General features: G+C 42.5%; 1 protein-coding gene across 8 annotated transcripts in view; it reads left to right on the top strand.

Annotated features, from left to right (window-relative positions):
* Positions 1–16,738, top strand: part of ryr2a (ryanodine receptor 2a (cardiac)) — a 388,615-nt gene that overhangs the window by 204,564 nt on the left and 167,313 nt on the right. For 4 of the 8 annotated variants that reach the window (XM_072372753.1, XM_072372754.1, XM_072372749.1 and 1 more), the window contains exons 41-43: positions 4,479–4,584; positions 4,733–4,870; positions 5,257–5,384. In XM_072372753.1, the coding sequence (XP_072228854.1) occupies positions 4,479–4,584; positions 4,733–4,870; positions 5,257–5,384 (372 nt within the window). Of the gene's footprint in view, positions 1–4,478; positions 4,585–4,732; positions 4,871–5,253; positions 5,385–16,738 lie in introns of all 8 variants that reach the window. The other 4 variants (XM_072372750.1, XM_072372751.1, XM_072372752.1 and 1 more) reach the window with 1 other exon arrangement.

The raw sequence follows: 16,738 nt of genomic DNA, 5'->3' as shown, positions 1-16,738 counted from the left end.
CATTCGCCCCTCTTCCTCCCCTGTAGGTGCTGGGTTTTTTTTTGTGTCTAAGAAAGACAAGACCTTGCACCCCTGCATTGACTACCGTGGTCTGAACGCTATCACTGTCAAGAATAAATATCCCCTGCCACTATTGGATTCAGCTTTTCACTCCCTTCATCAAGCCACTGTTTTCTCCAAACTAGATCTTCGGAATGCATACCATCTTGTCCGTATTCGTGAGGGGGATGAGTGGAAAACGGCGTTCAACACACCTCTTGGCCATTTTGAGTACTTGGTCATGCCTTTTGGGTTAACTAATGCACCGGCAGTTTTTCAATCCTTAGTTAATGATGTACTCCGTGACATGCTCAACCGTTTTGTTTTTGTTTATCTGGACGACATTTTAGTTTTTTCTAGCACACTGGAGGAACATAGCAAGCACGTCAGATTAGTTCTCCAAAGATTGCTTGAGAACAGATTATTTGTCAAGGCTGAGAAATGCGAGTTTCATGTCCAGTCAGTCTCTTTTTTGGGCTTTTTCATTGAAAGAGGTCAGATTCGCTCTGATCCAGCCAAGGTAAGGGCGGTGGTTGAGTGGCCAGCACCTGAGAACCGCAAGCAACTTCAGCGTTTCCTTGGTTTTGCTAATTTTTACCGGCGCTTTATTAGGAATTTTAGTAAGGTGGCTGCTCCACTCACCCAACTTACCTCCACCTCCAGCCCTTTTACCTGGACCTCTGAAGCTGCCCAGGCATTCTCAAGACTTAAAGAGCTGTTTTCCTCTGCGCCTGTTCTCATCCACCCTGATACCTCTAAGCAGTTCGTAGTGGAGGTGGATGCCTCTGACAGTGGCGTGGGAGCAGTGCTTTCGCAGGTCTCACAACAGAAGTTGCATCCGTGTGCTTATTTTTCTCGCCGGCTGTCTCCAGCTTAGCGCAACTATGATGTGGGTAACCGGGAGCTTTTAGCAGTCGTTCTGGCATTAGAGGAGTGGAGACACTGGCTGGAGGGAGCAGAAATTCCATTTGTGGTTTGGACGGACCATAAGAACTTGGCCTACCTTCAGCAAGCCAAACGTCTCAATTCTCGACAGGCCAGATGGGCACTTTTTTTAGGCAGATTTAATTTTACACTCTCTTATAGACCTGGTTCCCGTAATTTAAAGCCTGATGCCCTTTCCCGTCAGACAGAGAGACAACCATTGACTGCTCCCTCCAAGCTGTTTTGTGGGAGCGGTCCATTGGGAGGTTGAGCAGCAGGTTAAGAGGGCCCTTTCCCGTTGTCCCCGTCCAGAGATCGGACCACCTAACTCTTTGTTCGTTGCCGAGAACGTTAGGTCTCAGGTGCTGCAGTGGGGGCACTCCTCCAGATTGGCCTGCCATCCTGGGGCGGCACGCACACTTGAGCTTATTCGACAGCGGTTCTGGTGGCCCACGCTGGTCCGTGACACCAATCAGTTTGTGGCAGCGTGCTCCGTCTGTGCCCGAGGGAAGGCCTCGCACCAACGGCCCGCTGGCTTGCTGAACCCTCTCCCCATTCCCTCACATCGCGGTGGATTTTGTCTCTGGTCTGCCTCCTTCTGCAGGTAACTCTGTCATCCTTACTATTGTCGATCGTTTTTCTAAGGCTGTGCATTTTGTACCACTGTCGAAGCTCCCTTCTGCTCTGGAGACTGCTGAGCTCTTGGTTCATCATGTTTTTCGTCTCCATGGTATCCCCATGGACATCGTTTCTGATCGGGGACCCCAGTTTTATTCCCAGGTTTGGCGAGCGTTCTGTGGCGCATTGGGGGCGAGGGTTAGTCTATCGTCTGGGTACATCATCCTCAGTCGAATGGCCAGACAGAACGGGCCAACCAGGACCTGGAGGCCGCTTTAAGATGTGTGTGTGCTACTGGTATGTCGCCATTCATGGTGATGTATGGTTTTCAACCCCCTTTGTTCCCTTCCCAGGAGGATGATGTGTCCGTCCCTTCTGTTCAGGAACACTTGCGACGAGTTCGCAGAGTGTGGCTTTAGTTAGGTCCGCTGCCCGGAACCGACTGTTGGCGGACCGTCGGCGTTCGCCCGCTCCTAATTATCAGCCTGGGCAGATGGTGTGGTTATCCACCAGGGACCTGCCTTTACAGGTAGATTCCCGTAAGCTGGCCCCTCGTTTCATTGGTCCTTTTCCAGTGGTCAGAATCATTAATCCCTCCGCTGTGCGCCTTAAGCTCCCAGACTCCCATAAGGTACACCCCACGTTTCATGTGTCCCTCTTAAAGCCAGTCACCTCTTGTGCACTTGGTCCTCCAGCTGAACCTCCTCCTCCCCCCCTGGTCGTGGATGGCCATCCTGCTTTCTCAGTTAATCGGATTCTGAATGTCAGACGTCGTGGCAGGGGTTTCCAGTATTTGGTTGACTGGGAGGGTTATGGGCCAGAGGAGCGTTCTTGGGTTCCACGTCGGTTTATTCTGGACCATGCCCTCATCACCGACTTCTACAGAACCCACCCTAACAAGCCTGGTGGGCCGCCTAAAGGCGGTCGTCGGAGGGGGGGTACTGTCACAGCCACAGCTGTGACACCTGGTTCTTAACTCACCTGTGTTCCATCTTCCCTTGATTGCCCCGTTAGTTTAAATACCTGGTCTTCTCCGCCTTTCTTTGCTCGTGTGTTAATGTATTTGTTATGCCTGTTTGGTTCACGACCTGGATCCTGACCCTTGGTGTTTTGTGGATTATTTTCACTTCTTGGATTACCTTGGTTTTTTGTTCCGGTTCTGCAGGCCGACTTCCCTGCTCACCAGGCCAGGTTTTTCCTCTGTGTGAGATTTTCTGTTAACCAATAAACTTTTGTTTGAACTAAGAGTTCTTGTTCTCCTGACTCTGTGACCGCACCGGGGCCCGCACTTCATTAGGGTGTGACACTCACAGCCATACAGAATGGCAACACCACTCCCCTAATGAGCAGTTTTCCACTGCAGGGACAGCACTGAGATAAGCACTTAAGATAAGCTAAAAAGCAAGTCAAAGTGACTGAGGCATTCCTCTGACCTTAAAACTCTCCAGATACCAATCTGATGGGATCTGATAGCATCTTTGGGAAGCAAGCTCAATACATAAAGACCCTCACCACAACCTACAGGGCCCAAAGGATCCTTTGCTATAGTCCTGGTACTACACATTATATTAAATATTCTTTGACCATGCCTTGACTGGTCAGAGCTCTTTGGCAGGATGAGGGGAGCACACTCATAATTTTATGGCTGATTGTGTATTTTTTAAATTTTACTCATTATTGTTGTCAAGTTTTATGTTCCCCTTTATCACTGAGTTGTATTTTAATGTAAATTGTTCAATTAAAGAATTCATATACCGTATTTGCTGCACTATAAGGCTCACCTGATTATAAAGCACACCCTCAAGTATGGGGTCCATTTCTGTACTTAACCCATACATAAGGCGCACCTGATTATAAGGAGTACGTATTTGATAATGTTCTCTGATTGGTTTATCGCTGCCAGCACACATACTGTATGTATTAAGTCCCTGTGTCAGCGGGAAATGGGCCGACGTTCAAGGACAACATCGTTGGTTGTTTTTACACTTATAAACTGCACATCGGTCTGCATCACCCATCTCAGACTGAAGAACAGGCACTCACTGGGACATGGGCAAAAGCTTTAATGATGACATGATTCAATCGCTAAGTACGAGCTCGATGCAGTCTTTGCCCCATTAAGAGTGAATGGCTGGGATCCGCCTAACCCTGGATTCATACCGAACGCAAAGCGAGCGACAGAAGTGGCCAGTTGCCATTCTTTTCCAATGTACGAGAACGAAGAGGTGTGGCAAAAGTGAACGTGCCGGTCAGCGGCGCGAAGGGCCAGCGGTGAGTGATGTGGAGGGGGCTCAATGCCCCGATGAATGCTCGGCGCTCCCCGCGGTAAATTCAAAATGGTGGTATCCGTGACACATTTTGGATGGCGCATGACCGTTTTTTGTGAAAATTTAAGGCTTTTAGGTGCGCCTTATGGTAAGGAAAATACGGTATATTCTTTTTTTTTTTAGAAAGCCACACTGGAAGTACTGTTAGCATTAGCGGCTAGTTTAACATGCAATCAGAACAACGGTCTAAATGCAGTTAGTCCCGTAGTCTACATTTTTGTTCATACTTTATAACAATTACTATGTTTTAAGCAGACCAGTCAATCACTGAGAACACAATTTGTGTGGGTCTGTTGAAATAACGACCCATCTTTATTGTAGCTTTGGTAACGTAAGTACAGTTTTTTTCAATCTTCTGAGACATGACCCCTGCAGCCTGATAATCAACCAATGGGTGAAAAGCTAAGCCCATGATATCGTCAGAAAGACCGCTCCCTCATTCGTATTGTAAAGCAAAAATGCATACAGAACTGTAAAAACAGAGACATGGAAATAAATGGACATGGGGAAATAAATAGGAGGAAAAATGCAAAGGGCATTTGTGTAATACTTCTTTGTGTTTTTCTGCAGATCAACATGCTCCTGAACTTTAAGGATGACAAGCAGGAGTGTCCCTGTCCTGAATACATTCGGGAACAGCTTCTAGATTTCCATGAAGATCTGATGAGACATTGTGGTCTGTTTTGTAACTATATACTAATAGTTTTATTTACTGCAATGACTGAGAGAGACAGAAACAAAAAGTTAAAAGACATCTTTATATTGTATATTAATAAATTCAATACTTGCCATATTTACTAATTTCTTCATTTTTTCAAGTATAGAGTTGGATGAGGAGAGAGGCATAGATGGTGATAATGACTTCACCATACGAGGGCGGCTCATGTCACTGGTGGAGAAAGTGTCCTATCTTAAGAAAAAGATTGGCAGTCTGCCAAAAGAGAAAAAGGACAGGAAACCCAGTAAGCTCTTTGTGTGAAGCCACATGTATAAAACAGACATTGTTCTTCTGCTACAGTGCTTTGAAGCAAAATATAATGTTAGTTGTCTTTTCTCTGTCTTAATTTTTGCAATGATGAATTTGATTAATAGAAAATATATTTTTAGCATCACAGACTCCAGCTAGAATTAGTGCTCTGGTTTACTCTTGATTTTCAGCAATGAGTAAAAGTTTTTTTTAAAGCAAAATCGTATCAACACAAAAGACAACATAACATATAATTTCCCTTTGGGTTGAATAAAGTATTTTTCATTTAATTCATAAAATTAAGTTAATCAAAATAATGAATTAGATTTTTAGCTTACTCTCATATCCTCATCTTCATTTAATTTATTTCTGCCTAAGTAGGCACTCTACAACAGCTCATTTCGGATACAATGGTCCGGTGGGCTCAGGAGTCAGTTATAGAAGATCCAGAACTTGTCAGAGCCATGTTTGTCCTGCTGCACCGCCAATATGATGGCATTGGAGGGCAGGTAAGTTTGTGTGTCTGTTCACTTTAATAAACCACATCACTGAAGACCCTATTTAAACTGCAAGCGATGAAACAGATCTTGTCGGGTCTGTGTATGTTTACCATTGCTCTGTACTCTACTCTTACTTCTTCTTTGATTCTTTTGTAGCCTCATAACTAGTTTTGAGAATAATGTTCATGTATTATCATTTTGATTTGAGTTTAAACATTTGAATTAATACAACATATTAATAGGGGTACCCTAAAATCAATCTCGTTTGACAGATGACCTTTAGATGACCGAGTATGTTAGGAGGGGGAAAAGAGGAGGAGTTAGAGGGGAGGGTTTAGGGAGGGATTAAGGAGGTTACAGCTCGGTCAGTTGGGAGAAATATATCTGTTGAGTGTATAAATGAAAGAATGATTCATTTCAGAATAGGAAAAGTTGTTTTAGGAAAGAAGCTGTCAATATTTTGGCAGCTTCAGCTTCTCTCCCTGTATGGTGACTTGGGTGTTGCTTATCTGATAAAAGTCTTGGGGAATCCTCTTCGGCTGAGGTTTACATGTGGCTTAACAAACTGACCAACTCCTCTTGTGAAGGGGGAGAACAGGTGGTTTCAAGTCCCAAAAATCCTCCGTTGCTTTACTTCATGAGCATGAGTGAATAATCTAGTGAATTATAGGAAGGGGGTGGAGTAAGGGTGAAGAGAAAAAAAACAAACAAACAAACAGTTGAAATTAAATGACTTCCTTAAAAAAGGTAGAGGTAAAAGAGGTAAAACATACATTTTTATTCAGACAGGATAAAAATGGTGCTGACCACTTACTCTCAGGATTCCTCGAGAGAAGATCAAGACCATGGCCTCTGATACGCAAAGGTTTCCTTTAAACTTCTTACTTTGAATACAGTAGAAGTTATAGTAAAAAAAAAAAAAGTGTGTATACAATCTTTTAGGAAAGAAAACGAGAGTTGAAATCCACAGACTTCCATGAAATGATTCTGAGGACATCTCAGGATTGTTCAACAGCAAGTAAACAGCCTTAATAATTAACATATTGTGGGAAATTTAAAAGACCAGGAAGGTGTGATTTTCCACAGAAGTGATAACCCTTACCACTGTGGGCATCGCGACGAATGAAAACATAGTTGGCTAATTTAAGCCCAGGAGGGACATGGGACTGGGGAAAACTGTGATGGGAAATGGGGACTGGTGTCTGGTGTAGTGTGGACCGCTGAAGAGACGCAGACCAAGAGACAGTGGCGCTGGCGAAAAAATCCCCCGAAACCCACAGTGGTTGGCCATAAACCAGTTCTGCAGATGAAGACTGTAGGTCTTCTTTTGGTGCGGTTCTGATGCCAAGTTCCATTCTTTGACCTATGGAAACGCTCACAGAGACCGTTAGCCTGTGGGTTATATGCGGTCGTGCAATGGAGTTTCACTCCCAGGCCTTTAGCCACAGCACTCCAAAGCGCAGAAGTAAACCGCACACCCCGGTCAGAGGATATGTCCGAAGGGGTGGCAAAACATCCAACCCAGTTCCTGACAAACGCCCGTGTCACCTCCACAGATGTAGCTAACGAAAGTGGCACAGCTTCTGGCCAATGAGTTGATCAAAGCGCCTTTCTGGCACTTGGAACAGTTCTAAAAGGGGCTTTGGTATGGCTGTGTACTTTGGCACGTTGGCACTCAGGACAGGTGTTTGTCCACTCCCTAACATCCTTTTTGAGGCCGCGCCAGACAAACTTAGCTGCAACCAGCCTCTCTGATGTTTTCGCACCCGGGTGAGAGAGACGATGAATGGCATTGAAAACCTGTCTGATCCCAAGATAAAGACCAAGCAGATCCCAGTCGACGGTGCTGTACTTCTGCTCACTGGGAAACAACTGTCGGCTGAAGAAAGGAAGCGGCTGCCAAGCACCACTCACTCACTGCTCATATACAGCACCAACGGCGTAGTTGGAAGCATCTGTGGTGATTGTGATACAGGCTGTGGGTGAGGGGTGTGCCAACATAGTAGCGTTTGCCAGGGATGTTTTAGTACCAGCAAAAGCCTGAACCCTGTCTGGTGTCCAATCAACGGCATGTTTTGGCTTCCTACCTTTCAAGGCCCCATACAAAGGTTGCATCTGTTGAGCAGCTTGGGGAATGGAATATTGGTAAAAATTCACCATGCCCAGGAACTCCTTCAGAGATTTGACTGTGAACTGTACAACTGCTGCCACCTTTGATGGTAGGGAAACTGCACCGGCCTTAGTGACTCTGTGCCCCAAAAAATCAATGGTGGAAAGGCCAAACGGGCACTTGGAAGGGCTGTTAATCAGCCCATGTCGGCTGAGCTGTTCAAAAATCAGGTGGAGGTGTCAGGTGCTCAGATTTCGAAGTGCTCGCCACCAGGATATCGTCCAAGTACACAAAAAGAAAAGGCAGGTCATGCAACACAGAATCCATAAGGCATTGGAACATTTGAGCTGCTGTCCTTAGAGAGAGAGTATTTAATGATGTGTTTGTGAGAGGACGGCTGCCCTCTACATTCTCAGAAGCATCAATCTTCCTGCTATTGAAAAAGGAGAAGGACCCCCTTCAGTGTAGCAGCTACAGACCATCCATCCATCCATCCATCCATCCATCATCTGACGCTTATCCGAGGGTTGGGTCGCGGGGGCAGCAGCTTTAACAGAGAAACCCAGACGTCCCTGTTCCCGGCCACTTCCTCCAGCTCTTCCGGGGGGACCCCGAGGTGTTCCCAGGCCAGCCGAGAGACATAGTCTCTCCAACGTGTCCTGGGTCTTCCCCGGGGTCTCCTCCCAGTGGGACGTGCCCGGCGTCCAGGGGTCATCCTAACCAGATGCCCGAGCCACCTCATCTGACTCCTCTCAATGCGGAGGAGCAGCGGTTCTACTCCGAGCCCCTCCCGGATGACTGAGCTTCTCACCCTATCTCTTAGGGAGAGCCCAGACACCGTGCGGAGGAAACCCATTTCGGCTGCTTGTATTCGCGATCTCATTCTTTCGGTCACTACCCACAACTTGCGACCATAGGTGAGGATGGGAACATAGATTGACCAGTAAATAGAGAGCTTCGCCTTCTGGCTCAGCTCCTTCTTCACTGCAGATGCCGCACCGATCCGCCCGTCAATCTCACGTTCCATTCGTCCCTCACTCGTGAACAAGACCCCGAGATACTTGAACTCCTCCACTTGGGGAAGGATCTCATTCCCGACCTGGAGAGAGCATTCCACCCTCTTCCGGCTGACAGACCAATCTCTTCATTAAATGTTGATTTTAAAATCCTATCCAAAGTTCTTGCCCTTCGTATCCAGAAAGCCAGTACTGATAAATGCAGATCAGACAGGTTTTATTCTTGGATGGCAGTCATTTTTTAACACCAGAAGATTATTGAATATCATCTCCTCTTCCTCTGATTCTGACCCGGTTGAAATTGTTCTCTCATTGGATGCCGAAAAGGCGTGTGACCGTGTGGAGTGGGGATATTTACGTTTTATTCTCAAAAAATTCGGATTCTGCCCCAATTTCATAAATTGGATGAATCTTCTCTATACATCTCCAGCAGCGAAAATTAATGTAAATGGTGTTTATTCGGACATCTTTCCTTTATCCCGAGGCACCAGGCACCACCATCACCATCCCTGTTTGCTCTTGCTGTTGAGCCCCTGGCCATCTGGCTCCGTGATGAGGGCAAGTTTGAGGGAATCTCTCGTTTTGGTTGCACTTATAAAATTTCATTATATGCGGATGATCTCCTGCTGTATGTTGCCAAACCAGTCACTTCCCTTCCGACTATTCTGTAAATTTTAGAAAAATTTAATGTTCTATCAGGATTCAAGATCAACTTACACAAAAGTGAATACCTACCAATTAACTCCCTGGCTGAGGCCATCCCCTTGGGTCTTTTTCCCTTTAGAAAAACAACTCAAGGACTACAGTATCTTGGCATTACAGTGACAAAGACCCTCTCTGATCTGTTTGCTAAAAATTTTCAGCCACTAATTGAACACCTTGAATTGGATATGGTGAGGTGGTCTAATATCCCCCTTTCATTAATAGGTCGTGTCAGTCTGATAAAAATTATGGTACTTCCCCGATTTCTATATATTTTTCAACACGTGCCTGTATTTGTTTTGAAATCCTTTTTTATGCATCTTGAGCAGTTAATTCATTCTTTCTTATGGGGTAGCAAACGAGTTCGCATCAGGAGGTCCATTCTTCAGCTTCCCAAATCCTTGGGTGGATTTGGGAAATTACCAACGGCCTCTATATATGGTGTCTTTCCTTCATTTGCAAACCTATCACACACTTTCAATCTCCCCCTTCCAATTTATTCAGTTTTTTCCAGATCAGACATTTTATTCAAAATCAATTTCTGCATTGTCCGAATCGCCCCCCAGAATCCCAGATGGACCCCGTCCTCCTTCTTAATGTAAATCAAAAATGTCTCATCTCAATATTATACGATAAAATATTCAAGTTAAATCCAAACTCCAATGACCAATGGGATTGCATACTGCGTACAGACGCGTTCACACCTCCTCTATCTGTGCAAGACATAAACTTATACAATGCAAGATTTTACATAGGAGTCACCTCACCAATGGCAAATTAGCTAAAATATATCTGGACAGAACAAACGCTTGCAATAGGTGTAAACTTTCACCGGCAGACTACATACACTCGTTTTAGACATGTCCCCAACTCTCTAAATTCTGGAATAATATTTTCAATACTTTAAGCAAGGTCTCTGGTTGCGCTGTGGGCCCGGAAAAGAGCAACCCCCCGGTTGGTTTTTTTGGAATTACCCTTGGACTCATTTTGCCTAAGTCCTCACAACAATTCATAGCATTCACCACCGTGCTGGCAAGGAGACTTATTTTATTGAAATGGACTCACTCCCCCCCCCCCTACACACAATAAATGGATACAGGAAATCCTAGTTGTATCCAACTTGAGAAAATCGGATTCTCCCTTAAAGGCTCTCTTCAGGCCTTCTACAGCCTTTTCTTCGACATATAGACACCTTACATATTGAGTCAGAACGTGAATGAACAGATGAAGTTATTTATTTTCATATGTATTACTCCCCCCCTTTTTTTCTTTTTTTTTAAAATTTATTTATATTTCTCAAATTTTTTCCTTTACCTCCTCTTTTGTTTATTTGTCTGTTGGTATTTTCATACCAGTTGTTATCCATTAATGTCTACTTATTTACTTATTCTCTGTCTGGCTACTGTTACGAGTGTTGTGTGAGTGTTTTGTTAGTGTTGTGTATATCTCAGTTCAAGTTGGAAAAGGTCAGTAGAAGTTTTTATATTCTGTTAAGGACATTGTTCCTGAAATGGACCAAAGACTAGAGATTGTACGGGATGTATTTTGATGTGTTATGTTGATTGTTTTCTTATCACTATTGTAGCGAACTCAAGTGTGGAATTTAATACAAACTTAAGATTTTAAATGACTGCAACATTCTTTTGTGGGGATGGTCAGTGTGGAAATACCAGATGGGGGATTTCTACATCAAAGAAGAGAAATTTACAACAACCTTTGCCCACAAAAGCATTTTGGGGGAGTTTTCTCAGCCCCTCTTTCCACAGACCTGTGCCATAAATTTAGATAAATGCATTAATAGCTTAGTGCTAACTAAGCTGAACAAACAACGGACCCTTTCAGGAGAGTATTGGGGAAAACCAGAACAGGACCCTTCCGACTCTATATGGTTCAAAGTAAATAATGGTGACCGTTTGCCCTGACTGATTCAAGCCAGAGACAGTCGCTGCATGGACCTCTCAAAAGGATCTCACCAGAATAACTTTTTAGCTGAATCTTGAAACTGTATTAAATGTGCTTAGCATCTTTGTACAAGTTCTTTCATGTTCTCAGTGATATCACAAGCTGCATTTTAATACCCTTTTCATGATCGTACATGGAATGATACGGAAGATATTATTATTTTGGAAAACTACTAATCAGCTTATGGAGCCACATTGCCCCCGAGTGGTTTATAGTACTGAATAGTTAAACCCAAACTAATCAACAACTTGCATATGACATGTGACATTTATATGGAATAATGTAACTATTAACCAATAATCAGCTGTTTCTTATTGTATTCTGTGTTTAACACAGGAAAATAACATTGTTTGGTTCGTTATTCATACTTCATAACTCTACAGATATCCATCTGAATTTTGAGACTCATAACCATCATGTTATGTTATATTATGTTGTTTTTGATGTCTTTATATCCTAAGTTTATGCTATATCTTTACCCTTTATATCTTAACATGTTATGGTGTTTTAGAATCCTCTGAACAAATGTTTACGAGACGGAGGAATGCAGGAGTCGAATTCCTTTGACGCAAACCTCCTTGCAGGTCGCCTTACGCCCAGGCCGACGTCACAACAGTTTCAGGCATACCATTGGCTGAAAGTGTAGCATAGGCCTACGTCATGCCCCGCCTCCGCGAATCAAACTCCGGAACCCGCGAGGAAAAGTCAGTTATTGCCCAGTCATGGCATAAGTTGTTGCCAGTTCGCATAAGTTCTTGAATAGAACATGGGCGGAATATTTAAAGAGAATATTGAAGGTCCAGATCAGTAGAGAAGATGAAGAACAGAGAGCTCTAATTGATGGAATGAGAGTCTGGCGGAGAGTCTTTGAAAATGGCAGGAGAGGAAAATGAGATGGAAGAAGAAGGTCCGAACAAAGACAGAAAGAGAAGAATGTAGCAGAAAGATACATTTTTGCGTTTTTGTTCGTCCGTCATCCTGTCTTCTCTCTATAGCACGTTTTGAACTCTGCTGCCACAGCATCCTCACCTATTTTTGATCAGAAAAAGGAGCCGGCTTTCAGCTTGTCAACCTTTTTGTCAATCTTTGGTGAATTTAAGTTCACCTCATCAGAGTTGGTCAGCAACCAAAGCCAACTCGACCCTTGGACAGTTATATCATTATTTGCGGTGAATTCAGACACACCACCCGCTCGTCTTCAAGCTATCAGAAGGAAGGCTTCTTCTCCAGCGCAGGAAAGCGACCGGTCCAGTCCCTGAAAGTCCCTGAAAGTCAACCACAACGAAGGCCACGAGACGTGGAACCGAGAGAGACCCAGTGGGACCCACTGGCGATGACCTGTGGTTCGGAGCTGACCTAACCATAAGATCTGCCCTGTTCTTACATTTCAGACGGTATGCGGTGGGTGTCGAGAGAATTTGCTGTTAAAATGATAAACTAACCAAAGTTGATAGCCTTTGAATTCAAATAGTAACAAAGCTCGACTATTTGAATGATTCTGGTATCCATCCACCCCCTCCCCTTAGTTCTTTTCAATTCACTAAGTGTTTCTTGTATAATCATCCATATTCAAAGCATTTCTCCTGTTGTCTTAAGGTTCATGTCTTTGGTCATATCATTTTGATAAATGGTTCATATATATACATATATAAAATCAACCGGCTTTTGTGTATGTGTTCTTTATGTATGTGTGAGTCCAACAAAACGAGAATTCACGAGTAGCAACTATATGAGACTGGAATTTATTAGTTATTAATTAATCATTGATTATTAATTTAACATACCAGAATCGGAAGATTCTGTCTTTTTCCTTCGATTGAAGGTGGTGTCCTAAAACGAGGTTAAATAAGGCTTATTCAGATAGTGAGAACTTTCGGATAAATCCTTATATCTTATCACATCACGCTACGTGTGTCCGCTATAAATATATATTGTTGGTGCCTTGTGTGCCAGCGATATATAATTTGGCTACACTATCTCATAAAACCAATAAAAATATTTGAAAAAAAAAAAAAGGATGGGTTATGGTCACCAAGGAGATCCAGCATTCTGTAAGTTACCCAGGACCGCCACAACATGATAGTATTTTGTGGTGTCCGCGGCGATGTCTCTCAGGGTGAACTGTGCTTTGGTCTGGGCAAACCATGCTGATGCCAATAATTCCCAGAATTCGGGGGGGCTTGAGGGTAACAGCGTTTGCTGTCGTTGTGTTACTGGATACATCCGGCAGACTAACTTGGTGGTCACCAGTGTGGGAAATTGAAAAGATCAGGAAGGTGCGATTTTCCACAGAATGCACACGCTTGACTGTGCTGTTTATTCAAGTTCCAGAACACGTAATAACTCATTCAAAATGGTTGACGAAACCAAACACAAAATGTCATCAAACATCGTAGCCACTTAAAGAGGCCAAGGGCACTAAACAGTTATACTTATTATTACTAAGTATTGAATGTGAAATATGCTGCTTTTGAAGATGCTGGTGAATTATGTACATTGCAGTCACTACAATATACTGTATATATGTATGTATACTTATATTCCATCATGACACATTTCTAATTGTTATTCTTCAGAACCCATTGCAGCGTAGTTGGAGGATTTTGTTTTAACACAATTGGATTACAGTACTGTTTCTTAAAATTTCAATAACCTTTCACATACAAAGTGATTTGATAAAAGAACAACAATTATAGATACTTACAGATTTGATTTGTGCTGCGAAGGTAAGCTGTCAGATTGGGTCACAGTGTTCCCTTTACACTTCAACTTTCTTTTCTCTTCATTGTGTGTATTTATCAGCCACGACATCACAGAACAGTGTGTGCATGACTGTGTGTGTGTTGGTGGCATGCACACCTCCAGCGGCCCTGTTGTGAAAGACTGCAGGCATCCCATGGTCTAGGAGACAAGAAAACCACAAGTTGGAAAGGTCTCGAACAAACATGCCAAACAATATAGAAACATTCAGTTGAATAAGACACTGGGAGTACGCCTACTTTTCTTTTTCTTTTTTTAATGTCCAACTAATTTTTAGAGATAAGGAACATTGTAAAAAAAAAAAGACACTGATTTGACAGAACAATGTGATAATTTCTACCCTGTTTCTTACAGAAATCAAGGTATGCAAAAATGTCAAGAAAGATTATTCAAGAAAACTCCTGAAACAGGTTCATATGCACAGAGAACTGATAATGTAATCTCACACCAGCTGTATTTTTGCATCTGCTACGGGCAAGAATAATTCAATAAGCTGGCTTTTGTTGCCCCTCACACTTTATGTTACTTTGCTGTTAAAAGATTTATTTACCTTCAGTTGACCACTGTAAAGGACATTTCAGGAGCCTTGTTACTTATCCTTATTACTTACTCAGCATTTAATTAGCTATATTCAATGTGATCTGCTGTTTTCATTTCAAGTTGTTATTAATGAAGGTAATCACACACAGCCAAAGACAAACAATTAAGTTTTCAGGACTGCAGGCAGTTTCCTTTGTGTTAAAGGGACAACTTCATCTGAGAGTCAATATTAGACCAGACAGATTTGTTGGCCTACTTCTAAATAGGAGTCTGCACACTTATTAACTAGCCCAGAGAAAATAAAAGTTTTAAAAAAACTAATTTGTTCATTGTGCTGCAGCAGTGGGAGGAATTTTCATGAGTGACAATGACTGTTGTGCAACAAACCTGAAGTCAATCTCCTTGGATTGTTTAGAGTTGATATTAAGAATTATTTAAGTGAAAAAACAAAACAAACAAACAAAAAAAAGATGTAAAAACCTAACAATATGCAAAGGAATAAACTACAGTCAAAAGATTTTTTTCAAACAGAGTGCAACATGTTCCTAAAGCAAACAAAACTTATGCAACACCTGAGCACCGAGTTACCCACAAAGTGATCCGATGTATCAAGAGACAGACGTTCCCTTGTGATTAGATGATTAAGTTAAAGTCAGCATTTAATAAACTTCTGAATTTTTTTTCCCACAGTGGGAAAATTATCACCATCACCTGCATGAATTAACAGTTTAGTCACAGAGGCACTAAGTATGTTCTCATGAGAACAGCGTACACGGCAACTACAGGCTTAGAAAAAAATAATTAGAGATAATGGTAGTTCACTTTTTCAGCAGGGTGAGGTTCTCAGCTGTCACCCTGAGAACTACAAATGTTTGATTCCATCTTTTATTCTGAGAGCTCATGAATTTTCAGTAATACATTTATATTAGATATGTGTGTCAGATAGTTAGCTGTACAAGTCCAGCGCCATATGCAGGGCCCAAAAAATACTGAGGTCATGAGTCAGAACTTCTAGCCAGTTTCGGGGGCATGCTCCCCCGGGAATTATTTTAATTCCGTTATATAAATCTGGCCATTTTCAGAGTCTTAAGGAGCAAAAACAACATCATAATGACTTTTGGGCTTATTTGTTTTGTTTGTTATCAGAGAACATCACCCTCATCCTAAATGATTTGCAAATTAGTTACATTGTATAACTGGAGAATGAATTTCGTCAAGTCATGGATTAGGAATAAAAGGAATGAACTGTCTTGGGACAGCGGGATAATATATACAAATGCTTCATATTTCCATCAGTATTTAAATAGATACCAAGCCCTATTATACTATTATGTTGATGATAGTGCCTAATCTGTTCACTCTTGTTAAGGAAAGCCAGTTTTTGAACACATTTCTATTACAATCTTACACAATACTTCAAATATCATGCATTATACATCTGACTTTTAAAACGTATACAGTTCTGGCATAGTCTCTTCCTTTTATAGTACCTGCTCTCCCTCTATCTCTCTCTTCACTGCTCCTCTTTTTGCTGCTTGGCCCAAAGATGTGCTTGGTTTGGCTCAGCCTTTTCCTCCCTATCCTGTTTTCCCTTTAGCAAAGAATATAAACTCGATCCGATACTAAACTGATAGAAATGAAAACAATATGCCATTTCAACATCATGTTTTTAGATGTGTCAGAAATCTTAAAAAACCTTGAGGGCAGTGCGGAGCTTTTGAAATTTGAGGTAAAAATGGGGCATTCTGAGGCTTTTTGAAGGACCATTATGGTGACTCATGAAGTAAGGGCAAGTTACCACAGAAAATTATTTATTATTATTATTTTGAAAATTAACCGGATATTTTATTTTGTTTCTGCGCACGACTTCCTGTCCCGCACAATCTGCTCTGTGCTGTGTTGCTGGTGTGACTGACTGACTCACTAACGGCAGCAGTGGTAGTTACCATAGCGACAGTGCATGTTGTTGATGACGCGCAGCATGTATGCCCAAATTGAGTCACTGTTTTATTAAACAGTCGCGCTACTCTTGGCTCCCCAAAAATAAAATCACCACAATTTAAGCAAAAAAAATGTAAAAATACAGAAGACACGACCTTGGTGTCCTCAATGGTAGTTACAGCCTTGTACAAGTCATATCCTACATTTTCTGTTACTGGTGAGCTGTTTGCAGCACACATTGAAATGTAGTCAAGAGTTATCTTTCCACAAAGCCTTTTAAGGGGGTGCAATGCAATTGTCCAACCTGGAACTGTAGAAAAAATGCCAACTTT

Source organism: Leuresthes tenuis, unplaced genomic scaffold (assembly GCF_036924035.1).
Source record: "Leuresthes tenuis unplaced genomic scaffold, fLeuTen1.0.hap1 SCAF_20, whole genome shotgun sequence".
In the NCBI taxonomy this organism is placed as follows: Eukaryota; Metazoa; Chordata; class Actinopteri; order Atheriniformes; family Atherinopsidae; genus Leuresthes; species Leuresthes tenuis.
The sequence above is the reverse complement of the archived record's forward strand: the minus strand, read 5'-3'. Positions and strand labels throughout refer to the sequence as shown.